The 19,211-nt window shown below is 53.2% G+C and overlaps 3 protein-coding genes across 3 annotated transcripts in view; 2 read left to right on the top strand and 1 right to left on the bottom strand.

Annotated features, from left to right (window-relative positions):
* The window catches only part of LOC146421112 (uncharacterized), a 382,384-nt gene that overhangs the window by 70,477 nt on the left and 292,696 nt on the right, over positions 1–19,211 (bottom strand). The window lies entirely within an intron of this gene.
* The window catches only part of LOC146421116 (uncharacterized), a 248,287-nt gene that overhangs the window by 21,577 nt on the left and 207,499 nt on the right, over positions 1–19,211 (top strand). The gene's annotated exons all lie outside the window — the stretch shown is intronic.
* LOC146421117 (uncharacterized) lies at positions 1,014–8,800 on the top strand. The gene is made up of 4 exons (XM_085047622.1): positions 1,014–1,065; positions 1,254–1,598; positions 1,677–1,874; positions 8,458–8,800. The coding sequence occupies exons 1-4, from the start codon at positions 1,014–1,016 to the stop codon at positions 8,589–8,591; spliced, it is 729 nt and encodes a 242-aa protein (XP_084903748.1). The 3' UTR covers positions 8,592–8,800.

Below are 19,211 nucleotides of genomic sequence, written 5' to 3' on the forward strand. Positions count from 1 at the left end.
GAACAAGATCTTACATTTCACTGCCAGTCTGTCCTGGTTATAGGAGCAGGGCACCAGTTTAGCACTCTGTGGGTGTGACCAAACTAGGCATTCTACTACCCTTAAGTCATTTCTGATGAGCTGTTGATGACAGGTCGTTTGCAGGAGCTGCCCAGTGCACCCCTGATCCCTCAGGCTACCAGCTGGGTGTTAAATGAGATAAGGAAGAAGAGGCAAACCCTCCAAGGGAAGGCAGTGTTTCTGTTTCTTCACACCAACGACTCAGCTGAGATGACTCCCTCCAGGGAAGCACCAGCACAGTCCCACCCAGCTGAGGGGTCATTTCTGCTAATGGGCCATCGTGGACTCAATGGCACCAAACACAATGAGCAGCAACAACGACTGAGACCATCAAAGAGTCCCCAAATATCCCATGACTCAAAGGATGACATCTTTCCATTGTCAAACTCCCTGCCCAGGGGGAGGTACTGAGCATTGCCACCTGAACCTGAGCATATATTATCTGGGTTTGGGGATGTGGGACCCAACTCAAGAGATCCAGAGAAGGAGGAGCAGAACTTCCACAGGACTGCAGCCACTGCTTTAGACAAGACTGCAGCTACCACTTCAGAAGGACTGTGATCACCACTCAGACCAACAGGTTTGGTTTCCTTTTGCTTTCTCTTGGCATACAATGGGAGCATGTGGCGCTCAGCACAGGAACTAAGGAACACCATGCTGTTCTTCTCCGAGGGTGCCTGGTTATACTCTGCCTTTGTGAGTTAAAGCTGTGTCATTGTATTTCTTGTAATCTGGTGGATTGTGACTCCCATTTAATCTCTCCTGGGGTAGTTTGAGGGAATCCATTTCTCCTGCCAGTTTAAACCAGCACAGCGTTTCAGAGATTTTTTACAGTGACTATACAGCCAGTGATTTCTAGAGATGGACTGGGGCAGGAATAACCTTCAAACCCAATGGACTCACACCTTGTTTTTCCTCCCAAAAGAGGATTTCCCATTGCCAAACTTGGCTGGATGGAGGAGAAGGCTGTGAGGAAGAGGAAGATGCCCCAGGACAGCCAGGCAGGTGAGGAGGAAGTCACTTCCCCTTTCCTGCTCTCTTCTCCTCCATCTCCCAGCCCAGCATTGCCCCTGGCTGCAGGACAACCCTGCTGCTGACACCGTCATGCCGAGAATCGATTGGGGGGATCTCCTTGCCCTTCCCTCTGGCATGGAGGCAAATCCCAAATCCTCTCCTTGTGTTTCCACCCCCAGGCAACAAGCTGACAACAGAGAGTAAGGAGGACAAATCCTCCCTGAAGAACCTCATGGAAGAGGCCATTTTGAGCAACCCCATGGTGCAGGAATCCAATGGGGAGGAAAAGCCCTGGAGATCCCACATGAGGAGAGGCTCCAAACCAAGCCCAGGGTGCTGTGAGGAGAAAAGACCCACCCTGTGCCAGGAAATTGGCCAGCGATCGAGCCAGAGCTATGAGCAGGTGGTCCATGAGCAGCTTCATACCAGGGAGAAGCCCTACAAGTGCTTGGAATGTGGGAAGAGCTTCAGGACAAGCTCTCTCCTGATCCGCCACCAGATGATCCACACTGGGGAACGGCCATATGAGTGTGGGGAATGTGGGATGAGTTTCACCAGGAGATGCCACCTGATCCGCCACCAGATGATCCACACAGGGGAACGGCCATATGAGTGTGGGGAATGTGGGAAGAGCTTCAGCCAGAGCTCCAACCTGATCCGCCACCAGAGGATCCACACTGGGGAAAGACCCTATGAGTGTCCCAAGTGTGGGAAGAGGTTTCAGACCTCCTCCAATCTCCTCCTCCATGAGCGGATTCACACAGAGGAGAGGCCCTTCCGCTGCCCTCACTGCAGGAAAGGCTTCCAGCACAACTCCACCCTTATCAGGCACCGGCGCATCCACACTGGGGAGAGACCCTATGAGTGTCCTGAGTGTGGGAAGAGCTTCAGCCAGAGCTCTCACTTGACCAAACACCAACGGGGCCACCAGTAAGAGAAGGCCTGCACAAGCCCCAACTGCAGGAAGAGCTTTTTCTTCTTTCCAGCTTTATTACCTAGAGCCTCATGGTTTTACTGCTATTTGGGAGGGGTGTTTGGTGATCGGGAGTTATTCTGGATGATTGGGTGCTTCTGGGGTATTTGGTACAGTTTCTTTCTCCATTTTGTGTTTGAAAAGCCAAGAGGGTTCATCCAGTACCTCAAAACCACTTGATTCCACTGGAAAGTACTCAGTGTTACCCCAAAATGGCTCAATCCCTGCCCAAGATGACTCAATTCCACAGCCCCCCAGGGTGGGATGACACTGGAAGGGGATTGGGCAAAGTGGGATGCAGTTCCAGAGGGGTGAGATGGGCATTGGGTGGGGCAGGATGGGTGGGATGGGAATTGGAGGGGTGGACTGGGGGATATAGCGCTTGGGAAGGGGTCTTGATGTCCAGGAGGGGTGAGATGGGTTGGGGTGGGGATTGGGAGTGTGGGACAGGGTCTGGAATGAGACAGTCAAAGGCTGGGGATGATGAAGGGAGAGGAAACCCTTTTCTGAGTGGGTTTTTGGGTATTATATAATGTTTATTTCTCATGAGCCTTGAGGCAATAAAGGAAAAGGTGGTTCATCCTTTTGGTGTGGTGCTGTGTGTTGGAATTTGGGGCTTCATTGCTTGTTAATGTTGTTACTATTATTTGTTTGTATTATTTATTAGTGTTATACTTCTAAATCCCACTCATTGTTAATAGTGGCTGGATGGCAGCTCACTGGGAAGATTCCCTTCCTTCTCACAGTGGGATTGAGCTGTATGGTCACTTCCAAGTTACCAGTTGCTTCTGAAGATGCAAAGTCCTATTTATGGTGGTTTTGGTGTGGTTTGGAGCTGGGGAAGGGTCTCATCCCCTCCCAGAGGTGCTCTGAGCCTGCTCTGCACCACATCTGCACTTGTGGAGCCTCACAGCTGCCCTACCCTGGGGACATGGCAGGACTTCCTCATGGCCCTTCATGGCTCTTCATGGCTCTTCATTTCCTGTCAGAGCCCCTCACAGCCCCTTATAGTCTCTCACAGCCCCTCACAGCTCCTCCTAAAGGAGGAGGGATCAGATTATGCTTGTTCTCCTTTTATTTTGATCACTTCACAGTGATGAGTAAAGAAAGGCTGAAATGGAGCATTTCCCCAGCGTTCCCCTCTGGGTCAATGTCAGGGCCGAAGCTCTGTGCTGGCACTGTCCTGAGCGCCAACATCACTGCAGCCCCACGGCCTTTGCTGTCCCCCCGTGTCCATTCCCTGTCCCCGAGTCCCGCCCGGCTCTGGCAGCAGCAGGAGCCGCAGCGCAGTGGGCGCCAGCCTGGCCCAGCTGGGGCTCCCAGCAGGAGCAGCAGCAGCATTGCCAGCCCTTCCCAGCTGCTCCTGCCTTGGCTTCCCCAGGGGTTTTTCCAGGGCAATTCTGGAGTACAGCAACAATCACCCACAAACCGGTCACTGGGCTCAGGCCTTGGCCTTTCTGCTTCCTCCAACCAACCCAGGCTTCTCTCAGCATTCCAGTTCCCTGCTCAGAGCCTTTGGCTCCCTGCAATCCTGGCCCCAAGGATCTGCTCTCACGAGCCCCTGGGGAGCCTTTGACAGTCTCTGCCCTCAGTGGCGCCCAATGATGTTCCAAGGGACTTGGAGTTTTGCTTCTGACTCCTTAAACAGCTTTTTCAACCTTCTCTCAGTCCCTGAGGGTCACAGACTCAGCCCCAAATCCACCGTGGGGCTCATTAAACTACAGAAAGCCCTCAGGAGTTCTTTGTCTGCCTTCCATCGTCTTCAAGTGTTCAGGGCTTGTACAGCTATTGGAGTCAGTTTGGTGTTCTTTTAAGGAGGAAGTTTTCAAAGTGCACCCATGACTTTTCTTTAACGTCAAGGAAATATTTTTTTTATATTTCCGTTCCGAGAAGAGGTGATAGAAACATTTTCCAAGGGATCTTGATGCTGAATGTCTCCTTAGGAGGTCTGGGCATGTAGAAGAATGAGCCCCTTGAGGGCTGACCTTGTTGGGACAACCTGCTCCTCACCCCCAACCTCACCATGGCTGACATTGCCCACCTGGCACTGACATCCCTGTTCCCTGCATCACAAACTTGTCCCCTGAGCTCTGCAGCTGGCTGTCCCAGCCCATTGCTCCATGTCCCACCTGCTCTCCTCAGGGCTCTGCCTGCACACAGGCCCAGGAGAAGTTTTCCTGTTTGTGAGGAAAGAATGGAAAAGCCTGAGCAGGTTTCCTACACAACAAACCCCACTCAGGAACCACATGCTCAGTACAGGCTGCCTCTGATGATGTCACCTTTCTACAAGGGACAATGTGACCAGAAGTGATCTCTGTAAGCAGAATTCTCTGTATCTTGAAGCACAATTCTCTGTCCCTGTCCTTTCCCTTGATCTCAGTTGCAGATGGAAGTTGATGGTGCCATTCTCACATTTAACACCTCTTTTGAATACAAACAGATGGGTCTAGCTGTGTTAAGCAGGATTTGCTCAATGTTTATGCAAAGCTTTTGTGTTCCCAATGGAATCACAGAGATCATTGTGACACTTTGTGGCCACATGGAACCACAGAGACCAAAGTGACACTGCAGGGCCTCATAGATGAAGGGAGACCATTATGACTCTGTGGCACCTCATGGAACCAAGGTGTCATTGTGACACAGTGGGGCCTCATGGAACCCAGGAGTGCATTGTGACACTACAGAACCTCATGGAATGAAGGGGTCACTGTGACACTGTGGGGCCTCGTTGGAACTCAGGAGACCATTGCTGACAGAACAGGAGCTCATGGACCCTGTGGGGTACTGTGACACTGCAGGGCCTCGTGGAAGCAGGGAGTCCATTGTGACACTGAAGAAATTCGAAGAACCAAATATCCACTGGGACAAAGGAGGGCATCATGGGAACCAATGAACCATTTTTGGCAGTAAGGAAGGTGATTCGATCAAGGACACATGGTGATAAAATGTGGTCTTAAATGTCCATTGTGACCCTGAGGATCCAAGGAGACCATGGTGGCACTACAGAACCTCATGGAACCATTATTCCATTGTGACACTGCTGGGCCTCAGGGAGCCAAGGAGATGATTGTGACACTGGGGAACCAAGGAGTCCATTTCTGACAGGATGGAAACTCATGGAACCAATGGACCATTGTGACATTGCAGAACCAACACAGCTGCTGGACCTTGTCACCTGGCCCTGCACAGCTCCCTTGGGAGGCATGGCAGGACCAGCACCCTGGGAGCCTCGGGAATTGCCCTCTGGGATCCACGGCACACACTGCAAGGGTCTGGAATTCCAGTTTGCAGCAAGCAAAAGATGTTTCTGCCCTTGAACACAAAGTTCCTCAGAAGGAGGAGCCAAAAGCCAAGTGGAGTAAAATCTTACAATGACACTTCACTGCCAGCTTTCATCACTACATCGCGTGGTTGTTTTAGCTCATGGACTGGGAACAAAATCTGCAGAGGGTCTTTGGCTTGGAGCTGCCCTGGCTAAAGAGAGACACTGTGAGAGAAACAGAGCAGGCCAAGAGAGGCAGAAGAGAAAGGAGGACACAAAGAGCAATCAGCTGAGAAGGTGGAACTCTGAAAATAGAACTGGAACTAACTGAAAATGAATGGAACAGAAATCAATAATTCTGGGTGATTTATTTACTTTCAAAACACAGCCAATCCACCGTGTCCTGCACAATTCTGATCCCATCCCTCCGATTTTGGATTCTTCATCCAAATTCCGTGCTGGTGCTTCCTCAGAGGGAGTTATCACGCTGAGTCTTTGCCAGGACAGGCTGGCAGTGAAGTGTCATTGCACTATCTCCACTTGCCTTTCAGCCCCACAAGAGCTTTGCCTTCAAGGGCAGGAACATCTTTTCCTTGCTACAAAATATGGAATTCCAACCCATTGCAGTGTGTGCCATGGATCCCAGGGGACAATTCCCGAGGCTCCCAGAGTCCTGGCTCTGCTGTGCATCCCAAGGGAGATGTGCAGGGCCAGGTGACAAGGTCCAGCTGCTTTTTGGGTTCCAAGAGCAAACAGCAAAATTTGCTTTGCTGGACATTTTCCAGCACATTCCCAGCTTGAAGCAGAAGGAAGAAGGAATGGGAAACAAATCCCTGTGAAAATCAAGGAATGATTGCAGCTGGAAGGAACTCTGCCCATGGGTTATTTTGCTGAAAGCCAAGTGGAACAACATCTTGCAATTACATTTCACTGCCAGTCTGTCCTGGTTATAGGAGCAGGGCACCAGTTTAGCACTCTGTGGGTGTGACCAAACTAGGCATTCTACTCCCATTAGGATATTTCTGATGAGCTGCTGATGACAGGTCGTTTGCAGGAGCTGCCCAGTGCACCCCTGATCCCTCAGGCTACGAGCTGGGTGTTAAATGAGATAAGGAAGAAGAGGCAAACCCTCCAAGGGAAGGCAGTGTTTCTGTTTCTTCACACCAATGACTCAGCTGAGATGACTCCCTCCAGGGAAGCACCAGCACAGTCCCAGCTATGCTGGGGGGTCATCTCTGCTAATGGGCCATCGTGGACTCAATGGCACCAAACACAATGGGCAGCTGAAATGACTGAGACCATCAAAGACTCCCCAGATATCCCATGACTCACAGGATGACATCTTTCCATTTTGAAACTCCCTGGCCTGGGGGAGGTACTGAGCATTGCCACCTGAACCTGAGCATATATAATGTGGCTTTGGGGATGTGGGACACAACTCAAGAGATCCAGAGAAGGTGGAGCAGAACTTCCACAGGACTGCAGCCACTGCTTTAGACAAGACTGAAACTACCACTTCAGAAGGACTGTGATCACCACTCAGACCAACAGGTTTGGTTTCCTTTTGCTTTCTCTTGGCATACAATGGGTGCACATGGCGCTCAGCACAGGAACTAAGGAACACCATGCTGCTCTTCTCCGAGGGTGCCTGGTTATACTCTGCCTTTGTGAGTTAAAGCTGTGTCATTGTATTTCTTGTAATCTCTTTGGTGGATTGTGACTCCCATCTTAATCTTTTTTGGGGCAGTTCTGGGGAATCCATTTCTCCTGCCAGTTTAAACCAGCACAGCATTTCAGAGGTTTTTTAGACAAGAGGTTTTTTACAGTGACTATACAGCCGGTGATTTCTAGAGATGGACTGGGGCACGAATAATCTTGAAACCCAATGAACTCACACCTTGTTTTTCCCCCCAAAAGAGGATTTCCCATTCCCAAACTTGGCCAGATGGAGAAGGAGGAAGCTGCTTTGAGGAAGAGGAAGATGCCCCAGGACAGCCAGGCAGGTGAGGAGGAAGTCAGTGCCCCTTTCCTGCTCTCTTCTCCTCCATCTCCCAGCCCAGCATCACGCCTGGCTGCAGGACAACCCTGCTGCTGACTCTGTCCTGGTAGGGATGGACTGGGGGGATCTCCTTCCCCTTCCCTCTGGCATGGAGGCAAATCCCAAATCCTCTCCTTGTCCTTTCTGCCCCAGGCAACGAACTGAGGAGAGAGACCAGGGAGGACAAGTCCTTACGGCAGAACCTCATGGAAGAGGCCATTTTGAGCAGCTCCATGACCCAGGAATCCAACCGGGAGGAAAAGCCCCAGAGATGCTGCACATGGAGGGGCTGCAAACCCAGCCCAGGGTGCTCTAAAGAGCAAAGACCCACCCTGTGCCAGAATGTTGGCAAGAGCTCCAGCCAGAGTTCAGAGCTGGAGATTCCTGAGAAGCTTCATGAGACCAAGAAGCCTTACGAGTGTGGGGAATGTGGGAAGAGCTTCAGAAGGATCTCCAAGCTTATGGACCACCATCGCATCCACACCGGGGAGAAGCCCTATGAGTGTGGGGAATGTGGGAAGAGCTTCAGCCAGAGCTCCAATCTGATCCGTCACAAGAGGATCCACACTGGGGAGAGACCCTATGAGTGTTCAGAGTGTGGGAAGAGGTTTCAGAGCAGCTCAGATCTCCTCATGCATGAGCGGATTCACAGAGACGAGAGGCCTTTTCACTGTCCTGACTGCAGGAAGGGCTTCAAGCACAACTCCCACCTCCTCAGGCACCGGCGCATCCATACTGGGGAGAGACCCTATGAGTGTGGGGAATGTGGGAAGAGCTTCAGCCGGAGCTCCCACCTGATCCGTCACAAGAGGAGCCACACAGAGGAGAGGCCCTATGACTGTTCCAAGTGCAGGAAGAGGTTTCAGACCAGCTCAGCTCTCCTCCTACACCAGCGTATTCACACAGACGAGAGGCCCTTCCGTTGCCCTGACTGCAGAAAGGGCTTCAAACATAACTCCCACCTCATCACCCACTGGCGCATCCACACTGGGGAGAGGCCCTTTGAGTGTTCCGAGTGTGGGAAGAGGTTTCAGACCAGCTCAGATCTCCTCATCCATGAGCGGATTCACACACAGGAGAGGCCTTTCCGCTGCCCTGAGTGCAGGAAAGGCTTCAAGCGCAACTCCCACCTCATCAGGCACTGGCGCATCCACACTGGGGAGAGGCCTTACAGCTGTCCCGAGTGTGGGAAGAGCTTCTCCAGGAGCTCTCACTTGACCCAACACCGACGGAGGCACCAGTAAGGGAAGCCCTGCGAGTGCCCCGAGTGGGGGAAGAGCTTCATGCACTGCTCCGTATTCATCCCCCATTGTAGGACCCTCATTGGGAAGAGCCCTGGTGACCCACACTCCCAGTGACCCAGTATTGTGGTTTGACCCTGGCCAAATGCCAGGCACCTATGAAATCTGCTTTCTCTTCTCTCCCCTGCTGCAGCTGTGCAGAGGAGAGGGAAAAAAAAAAACCCTAACAGACACACACACACACAGAGGGCTCATGAGTCGAGATAATGAACCAGGCAGGATGCACTGAGGGGTAAAACAGATTGAGAACTTAAAGTTGCAAAGTGGTTTATTGGTAACCTAACCCTAAACAGAGTCAGAGGAGGCAAATGAGAACTAAAGATAAGCTCTTAATACACTGTTTCTCTGCTCACCCCCCTCCCTCTTTCCCACCAATAGCGCAGGGGGTTGTGGCGGGCAGGGTATGGGTTTTTTTTGGTCAGTCCATGACCAAAATTTCTTCTGCTGTTCAGGGAGAGGAGTCCTCTATTTAGCCATGGGTCCCTCCCACTGGAGACAGTCCTCTGCAAACTTCTTTGCTATGGGTCCAATCCCTCAAGCAGCAGCCACTGGAATCTGCTGCCCCATGAGTTCTTGTCCACAGGGTTCAGAGCTCTGAGCCCAGGCCAGGCTGTTTCCATCCCAAGGAACAAGGCCTTTCCCTGCACTGGGACTCCCACTGGATCACAGCTTCCTCCAGGCATCCACCTGCTCCTCTAGCATGAGCACCTCCCCACAGGCTGTGGGTGGATCTCTGCACCCCTCGTGGACCCCATGGGCTGCAGGGGGACAACCTGCTTCCCCATGGTCCTCACCACGGCCAGCAGAGGATTTTCATCTCTGGTTCCTGGAGCACCTCCTCCCCCACCTTCTCCACTGACCTTGGTGTCTCCATGTTGTTTTCCCTCACATATTCTCACCTCCTCCTCATCCACTGTCTAAAAAGAAGTGCTTGCTCACATTGTTTTGATTGCTTCTTAAATATGGATGTCCTGGGGCTGCCCAGGCTGGGGTACAGGACAACAGTCTCATAGTTGTGCTGGCAGAATGTGTCTACCTGAGCCCATCTGTTCTCCAGGAATTCCAGTTTTCTGTCCCAGTCCCTGGCCTGCCTCTCCCCATGTGGGGTGTACCCCCAAAGTGCCCAAATCACTGCTGAAGTGCCTGAGCTGCTCCCAGCTGTGGATGTTCCTGTCCACCAGCCTCTCCTGGTCAGTGCCATGGGGGGTGGGAGGGGGTTTAGGGAATCCTAGGGGGGGTTGGGAGGGGCTTTTGTGGCTTTTGGGGGCATTTGTGGTGCTGAGAGGGAGTTTGGCATGCTCTGTGAGAGAGGTTTGGGGTCCTGGCTGGGCTGTGTGGCTTGGAGAGAATTTGGGTGGGTGTAGGTGGAGATGGGAATGGGGTTATGGTGGCTCTTGGGCCCATTGATATTGCAGGGAGTGGTTTGGGAGCATCCTAGGAGGAGCTGTTGGGTGGTTTGAGGGGCCTGGGAGTGGCTGTGGGGCTGGGAGAGGGTTTTTGAGTGGTCATGACGAACCCAGATCCCCAAAGCTGCCACCATACCACACCCCCCAAGGTGCTGCTGGGGTTTGGGGGCTCCATGTTGGAGTTCATCCTCCTGGCTCTGCGGGAGAAGGTGAAGGCTGTCCACAGGGGTCATGTGTGTTTCTGAGAGCATGTGTGACCCCCATCCAAGTGTCACCTCTTTTTCCCTCCCCACAGGGCTCCTGACCCAGCTCCTGCTGCCCCCAGGAGGGAATTTGGGGAAGGGGCAGAGGGGGTGCACAGCCCCCACCGGGGGATGACCCTGAGCCAGCGCCCTTTGTTTAGGACCAACCTGGGCTTGGGGCTGCAGGAGGAAGAGGCCGATGGGAAGCAGATCCTGCAGGTGGGACAGTGCTTGGGGTCAGGGCAAGGTCCTGCCCTGCACACCTGGCTCAGGTGTGACACTGCCCCGGGAAGGGAGCGGGACATTCCCATCCCCACGGATCAGGGCTGTGAGCAGCACTTGGAGCACAGACATGGAAATACTGGGAGGAACTGGGAGCACACTGAGGGTGTGAATTATCCCCACCACCACCTTTCCAGGGCAGCCCTGGATCTGAGAAATGCTCGTTAGGCCTCAGCCTTGGCCAACAGCCCCTGGGCTCAGCTCCTCTGCAGCTGATCACAAACACTGTCTGCTCCCAGGCACTGCTGCTGTCCAACCAGCTCCTGCTTTCTTTAGGAGCAGCCTTGGGAACTGTTTTTCTCCCCTCAGTGGCACAACATCCCTGTTCTCACAGTGTCAGAGAAAGCTGTGGATCCCAAGTGCAGCCAGGATGGAACCTTGCTGTGACTAAAACCCATCTCTTGGGGCCCTATCAACAGGGCTCCAAAAGGAGCCCCTTGGAGCTCTCCTGGAGCAGTGAGCTCCCTCTGAGTGGGGCCTCTCCGAGCCGGGAACTCTCCCGTTTGCTGCACTCGGGGCATCCCCGAACAACGAGGGACCCTGGGCCGATCCCCCCACTCCTCCAGGCTCAACCCTTCGCCTGCTGGGGAGATGCAAAAGCATCCGCAGTGAGCATTTCCCTGCCCTCCAGGGCAATTTCTGACAGCTCCCTGGCACTGCCTCTGTCTGTCTGTGTGCACACACATGTGCCTGTGCTCTGGAAATGGGGAGAAATGCTGCTCTGGGAGGTGTTGAAGTGCCTTGGATATCTGAGTGAGTTAGGCCTGTAAGTGAGGTTCAGTCATAAGGTATGAGCTAAGTGAAATGCTGCTAGGGGTTGTTCTTTTGCTAAGTTGTTAAGTTTAAGGTATATGTTAAGGTTAATGTAGAAGTTAAGTTCTGTTAAGTTTGAGGGCTGTTAAGCTCTTAGGCTGTATTCCTTTTATCCTTGCTCTCACTATCCTTTTGTCACACCTACAGACACAGACACACACAGGGACAGTTCTCAGTTCATTTCTGGTTTGATTGCCTGGTTTTGTTGTTGCTTTCTTCTCTTGGTGTGCCTGGACTGTGCAGTCAGGAGCAGAGTGACTCTTGCCAAGGAACTTTGTTGTGCTGTCACTGAATATTAAATCTGGTTTTGCTCATCCTTTGCTGGGGATTTTTTAGGTGTTCTCAAGCCCTCGTTCGTAAGAGGGTGAAGGAGCCCTGGGCCAGGCTCTTGCCCTGGGGGACACAGGGACACTACTGGGGGTCCCTGTGCCCCTGTCCCACCCCCCAGGGCCCTGTCCCCCCTGTCCCCATGTCAGGCTATGGGGGTCAATCTCGTGGAACATCCTGTGGGGGAGGCTGTGGCACTGGGGGGCAGGGGGGACCTGGGGGGACAGGGGACCCTGCTGTGGATGAGCAGTGTTGGACTTGTCTGGGGGAACTGTGAGGCGGGGCTGGGGCAGAGTGACCTCTCCAGTGATGTCATACAGTTACCCAGTGATGTCACACAGCCACCGTGTGTTGTCATAGCCCACTCTGTGATGTCACAGGCAACTCTGTGATTTCACACAGCCTTCACTATGGTCTCATGAAGCTGTCCTGTGATGTCACAGCACATTGGATGATGTCACATTGCCACCCTGTCATGTCACACAGTCTACTCTCTGACCTCACAGCCTGCTGTATGATGTCACACAACCAAGCAGTGATTCCACAGCCCTCTCTATTATGTCACTGATCACAGCCTGCTCTAGGATGTCACAGCCTGCTCTGTGGTGTCACAAGCCAGTCAGTAATGTCACACAGCCAACTCTGTGATGCCATACAGCCACTCAATGATGTTACACAGCTCACTCTGTTACTGCACAGCCTGCTCTGATGTCATACAGCAACCCTGCGATATCACAGCCTGCCCTGTGGTGTCACACAGTCCCCTCTGTGATGCCATAGCTGCTCCATGACCTCACACAACCAATTCTGTGATGTCATAGTCCAACCTGTGACCTCACACAACCTACTCTGAGATGTCACACAGCCCCTTTCTGACATCACAGCTGCTCTGTGGCTCTCTGACACAGCCCCAGAGGTGCCCATGGCTATGACACAGCCCCCTCTGGGCCATGGCACAGCCCCTGCCAATGCTGAGCACCTGTGAGCTCTGGGTGGGCCCTGCTGGTGTCCCTGAGATGGCCTGGCAGTGCCCCAGCCCTGCTGGGCTGTGCACAGGAGCTGCTCCTGGGCAGAGCTGTCTCTCTGCAGCGCTGCCACTTGCCAGGAGCTCCACGAGGCCTTGCTCTGTTGTGGGGGTGCGGCGGCCCGATGCTGCAGATCCCGAGTCCCTGAGGCCGGCGGTCGGCGTAATCCACGGGGACGCTGCCGAGGATGCCATCGCCTGGGACTCGGAGGAGGCCGGGCCGTAAACCGCTCTCTCCCTCCCCTGGAAAGTTTTTCCTAGGCTTATTGGTTTAAGGTTTGCTTCCCCGCCCCTATCACCGCCCCCGCTGCTTGCCCTCACTAGAATGTTCTGCTGCCGGGCTTCCCCCATGAGTTGCTTGTAATCCCCTCCCTACTTATATTTCATTTGCTCCCCCGCTTGTCCCTCATGTTGTCCCGGAGCCCCGTTGGCTCCGCCCCTGCTGTTCCTCCCCGGGAAACCCCGTATTTCCCCCTAAAAACCCCTTCCCTTTGTTCTCTCGGCGTGGTGTGGCCGCGACCCCAGCCCTGCCAGGTTCTGCGCCCGGCAGCTGCGTGGACCGCCCCACCCGAGAGCCCCCAGTGTGCCTCCCCCGCGCCGCTTCTCCTGAATAAACTGCACACTGCGGACTCTCAACTCGTAGCACTCTCTTTATCACGGGAAGCGACCAGCGACTCCACGGCGTTCCTGCCCGGCAGGCACCCGCCTCCGCCGCGTGGTCCCTACCGCTCCAAGGAGCGACCCTGGGAACACCGAGGCTGACTGCAGCCGCCTCTGGACAGAGCTGAACAGCCGGGAGGGCTGAGAGCTTGGGCCAGGTGAGGCCCCCGAGGTCTCCCGAAGCCCCGGAAGCTCGTTGGGGCCAGGCGGCCGGACCCCGCCGGACCCTTTACAACTTCACTCTGTCACATGGACTTTTGGTTCCATGAGGTTCTGTACTCTCAGCAATGGTCTCCTTAGTTCCAAAGTGTCACCACGGACCCTTGGTTCCATGAAGCTCTGCTGTGTAACAAGGCTCTCCTGGATTCCATGAGGAATACAAAAGCTTTGCATAAACAATGAGCAAGACCATGGCCTCCTTGGATCTGCGCTGTCACAAAGGAGAGTTGGTTCCATGAGGTCCCATACTGTCACAATGGATATTTGGTTCCACAGGGTGCCACAGTGTCACCATGGTCTCCTTGGTTCCACAAGGCCCTGCAGTGTCACAGTGACTCCCAGGTTCCATGAGGCTCCACAGTGTCACAAGGGCTCCATGTGCCCCAAAGTGTCACAGTGGTCTCCCTCCTGCAGCAACCAGCAGCCAAACCCACTACCAGGGCCAAATGCCTGGGAAGAAGGAGAAAGGGAGGCACTTTTGGAGTGATGGTTTTTGTCTTGCCAGGTCACAGTGACATGGGATGTGGCCCTGCTGTCCTGGAGATGGCTGAACACAGCCTGCCCATGGCAAGGGGGAAAAGACAACAACCTCTGTCCATGGAACTACAGCAGCAGAGAGGTCAGGCCCCAGAAGGCTGGGTTGAAAAGACTGTCACCAGCAAGGGAAACACCAATGCAGGACATTTTCTGGAAAGCTGACATTTCAGGGCATTCTTTTATACAGGGATGCAGCACCAAATAGCAAAATTGACAGTTTCAGCTTTCCGTATGCCTTGAGAACCGCTGGAGTCTTTTCAGCAGTGTGTGCTGTTCCATCCCTTGCTTAGGGTGAGAATGTTGGATCTCTCAGCAGGCTCTGCTCTCCTGGGGGCTGATCTTCCCAGGCAGGCTCTAAAAGCAGAATAAAACAGCAGCGCAAGGCACAGCACAAAGGAAGCACCGGGCTGATCCCATTAAAAGTGCCCTGCAGGGACATTTCACGGCTGACCCTCAGCAGCCCGGGCTGCAAACAAAGCCCGCTCGGGCCGAGCACAAGATCCCCACAGAGCCCTGAGCAACAGCTGGAGCCCAGCAGGGCCTTGGAGGAGGCAGGGCGAGCCCCGGGCCGGGTTCCAAAGGGGCTGCGGGGCTGGGGGCGATGGCGCCGAGTGCCCTGCCCGTGTGTGCCCTGGGCTCTGCGGCGCCACGGGGACACAGCCCGGGGCCGGGGCTTTGTCCTGCTGCCCCCAGGGCGCTGCCGAGGGCTCCCCGCCCGCCGGGGCCGGGGCGGCGCTGAGGGAGCGGCGCCGCCATTGCTGCCGCCATTGCTCAGGGGCGCTGAGGGGAGCGCGGCTCCCGCCAGCCCTGCTCGGCTGTGAGGGGAGAGAGAGAATAGAGAGAGAGGGAATGGAGAGAGAAAACAGACAGCGAGAATAAACACAGAGAGAGTAAAGACAGAGAGAATAAAGACAGAAAAACACAGAGGGGATAAAGAGGGTAAAGACAGAGAGAATAAAAGCAGGGAATAAAGACAGGATGTAGACAGAATAAAGACAGAGGGACTAAAGAGGAAGGGAATAGAGAGAGAATAAAGAGAGAGAGAGAGAAAAGACAGAGAGGATAAAGGCTGAGAGAGTAAAGACAGAAAGAAAAAAGAGGGGATAAAGACAGAGAGAATAAATACAGGCATTGCTGCTATAGAAGGTCCTTGCAGTTCCCAATGCCTTCAGACACCTGCCCAAATGGCCGTCCTAAGGGTGTCACCATCACCACTTGGCTGACCCAGGGCCAAAATCCCCTGTGGAGATACTGGGACCAAAGTTATGTGAGATGTGATGCCAAACACAAGGGCTTTAGTCTCTTCGGGATTAAGAAACAAGTTTTTCTTCCATTTTCTGTCCATAGAAAACAACTTTCGATTGATGCAATCTGTTGTACATGGCATTCAAAAGGCATCATAAATACTAAAAAGAAATTATGATAAATATCTGTGGTTTGGAAGGCACAAATAAGTAGTTGGAAGCAACATACATACTGACCAAAGATTAAACAAAAGAAAATTTATTGTGCTAAAAAATCTTATGCAGTGTTGGGGGTTGAGAATTTCTTCCCATTCCTGTTACTAAGCAACAAATAGTTAGATGTTTAGAGCGATCAAGTCTTTTGTAAAAGACAAAAGCTAGGCTTTGGGCAGGGCACGGTAAGGGAAGAGCCAGCCCTGGGAACAGGCTCTCGTGGTTCGGATGCTGAGAGGAGAGGCTGCTCTTTTGCTGCTCTTCGCCTTGGACCAGAGCGGATCCAACTGTGCCCTGTTTTTTTCTCTTCTCCTGGCTGGGTGAGCTTTGATTCAACCTTTCTCCCCACGGAGAAGGGCACGTTTCCCCCGGGCTGCGCTTCCTCGCGGCTGCTGCCGGGAGAGTCCCGCGGCCTCTGCTGCCTGCCCCCACCCTCTGCCTCACGAGACCACGGCGTCTGCTGTGACTGCAGAAATCCTCGCTGCCTCGCTGGCCGGGGAGAGAGAGAGAAAGCCGGCGCCTGCCCCTGCTGCCCTGCTTTCTCGCTGCTCTGAGCTGTTTCGCTGCCCTCTGCGCTTCTCAGCCTGCCCGCCATTGCAGCTGCCGGAGGCTGACCTGACACTGCGCCACAGCGCCACCTGCAGCCGCTCAGCAGTCATCGCACCTGCCCTGCCCAGCCGGGAGCTCAACAGTGCCCCTGCTGCTTGCGACTCTGATTACACCACACGGGAGAAGGCTCAGCAGCTCACAAGTTATCTGCTATTGGTTTTCTGGTTCTAGTTGTGGTTGCCATTACTGTTATTGTTTGTTTATAGATACTAGTAAAGAACTGATTTTTTTTTTTTTTCCCCATACCTTTGCCTGAAAGCCCTTGATTTACAAAATTAAATAATTCGGAGGGAGGGGAAAAAAAAAAAAAAAAAATCACATTCTCTGATCTAAGGGAGGGTTCAACCTCTCTTGGCAGACACCTGTCTTTCAAACCAAGACAATACATTACAGATGGAGGGCACAATGAACAGCCCAGCACATCATCGGACGCCGTTCCCGGGACCAGCACAGGCGTGGCACCAGGTACACCTGTGGTGTGCGTCCCGGATAAAAATCCACGCTGTCCGTGCTGTGCTAGCCCTTTTACTGGGATGCTTGCGTTGATTGACCATCTAAAGAGGAGGGATGGGCAAAAAAAGATCTGGTTCAAGTGCTCCACGTGCGGTAAACAGAACCTGAAGTACCACAGCATTGCCTGTCACGTCCCCAGCTGCAAAGGGACCGCACATGCAGCTCCTACAGGCGATTGGACCTGCGAGGTATGTCAGAGGGGGTTCTGAACCAAGATCGGCCTGGCCCAACACAAGAGGTCGGTGCATCCTGTCAGAAGGAACTTGGAATGGATTGCTGCCTCCCAGCCGAGAGTGTCATCTTCAAGAGGGGCCCCCAGAAGGGTATGGACCGAGGAGGAAGAGGCCCTCCTAAGGCAGTTGATGGTGACACATGCCAGTGAGAAGAGTATTAATAACGTGACTGCGGACCATATTCCATCTAAGACGGCGAAGCAGGTCTGTGAGAAGAGACGTCTTTTCAGGAAAGGTGCCGATGTTTCGGTTCCATCTGGACAAGCAGGCAAGCTCCAATCGGGAGGTGAGATGCCCACTCGATCCTCTGCTTCACCAAGAGATGGACACTTAGAGGTCTGCTATTGGGATGATACCTGGAAGGGGTTATCGGAGGGCAGATTCACCAGCTGCCAGGGAGCTTTTGAGAGAATTCTAGGGGGAGAGGATCCACAAGTAGTGGTTAACGAATGTTTTGACGCATGTTTCGGAGGACTGGATATGTGTTGCCAGAACAGGAAAGGTACCGGGCATCGCAAGTCTCAGAGATCCCAAAGTCAGCAGGCATCCAGGAAGCCAGCTAACTGGATGCGGAAAAGAGCTCAGAGGAGAGGGAAATATCTGCGGTATCAGAAATTGTTCAATTTGCACAGGGGGAGATTGGCGAGGATTATTTTGGACAGCATGGACGCCCTGCAATGTGAAATTCCATCAGGCACTGTCCACTGAAATTTCAGTGCGAGATGGGAATCATCGGTTGCATTTAGAGGCCTCGAATCCTTCCAGCTGCATGCGGAAGCAGATAACACCATGTTTCGGACCCTGATTACCAAGAAGGAGGTGGCTAAGAACGTGGGGGAGATGAAAAGGACCTCTGCCCCAGGGCCAGACAGACTTACTGTGGGTCATCTTATTAAAATGGACACCCAGTACTCCCTGTTGATGGAGACCTTCAACCTCTGGCTGGCATCTGGAACAATTCCAGAGGCACTGTGGCAATGCTGGACAGTCTTAATCCCGAAGTCAGCAGATCCGGAGAAGCTATGGGACGTCAATAACTGGAGGCCCATCACTATCGCATCAGTGGTGTTTCGGTTATTCTCCAGGATCTTGATGGCAAGGCTGACCCGTGCATGCCCGATTAGCCCAAAGGGGGTTCATCCGTGCATCAGGCTGTTCCGAGAACCTTAAGTTGTTACAACTCATGGTTAAACACGCGAAAGCGGGGCATCAAGACCTCGGGGTCGTGTTCATAGACATCGCAAAGGCCTTTGACACCGTTTGCCATCGGCACATTCTCGAGAGGCTGAAACAACGAGGGGTAGATCCTCACTTTATCCAGCTGGTCCGCAAGATGTATGAGAACATTGTTACGTACATTAGCACCAAGGAGGGGAAGACAAACCCCATTAAGATCCTCACAGGCATCAAACAAGGCGATCCGTTGTCACCTCTGCTGTTCAACCTTTCCCTTGATCCCTTGTTGTGCAAGTTAGAACAAAGGAGTAGGGGTTTCCTCAGGCAGGTTTGAGAATAACAGCCATGGCCTTCGCAGATGATTTGGTGCTGCTGAGTGATTCTTGGGAGGGAATGGACAGTAACATCAAAATATTGGAGGCCTTTTGCGAGCTTACTGGCCTCAGAACTGAGGGGGACAAGTGTCACAGCTTTACATCAAGCCTACAAGAGACTCGTATACCATCAATGACTGTCCTGCTTGGACAATTAATGGCACCCCCCTGAATATGACCGACCCAGACCACGCTGAGAAATATCTCGGCACATGGACTGATCCCTGGACCGGCTTTGCTGATGTTGGTCTTCCTGTCAAATTAGAGGATTGGCTCCATCAGATCGATGCGGCACCACACAAACCTCTTCAGAAGGTCGACATACTCAGGACTTATACCATCCTGAGACTGCTATATTTGGCCGACCATACCGATGTGACAATGGGGCTCCTCAAATCCCTGGACCAATCGATTCGAACTGCTGTCAAGGGTTGGCTTCATCTTCCATCAAGCACGTGTGATGGCCTCATGTATTCCAGGTGTACTGATGGTGGATTGGGCCTGATGAAATTGGCGGCGCTTATTCCAAGCTTACAAGCGCGGAGGGTGCACAGACTCACAGAGTCTTCAGATGAGAGCCTCATGACATTTTTGAGAGGCGAACAGCTGGAATTGTTAGACGAGAAATTATGGGTTCAAGCTGGAGGTAGTAAAGAATGCGTCCTGCACATTTGGGAGCCTACTCCAAGAT

Source organism: Lichenostomus cassidix, unplaced genomic scaffold (assembly GCF_008360975.1).
Source record: "Lichenostomus cassidix isolate B80296 unplaced genomic scaffold, HeHo_3.0 HiC_scaffold_43, whole genome shotgun sequence".
NCBI classification, from domain to species: domain Eukaryota; kingdom Metazoa; phylum Chordata; class Aves; order Passeriformes; family Meliphagidae; genus Lichenostomus; species Lichenostomus cassidix.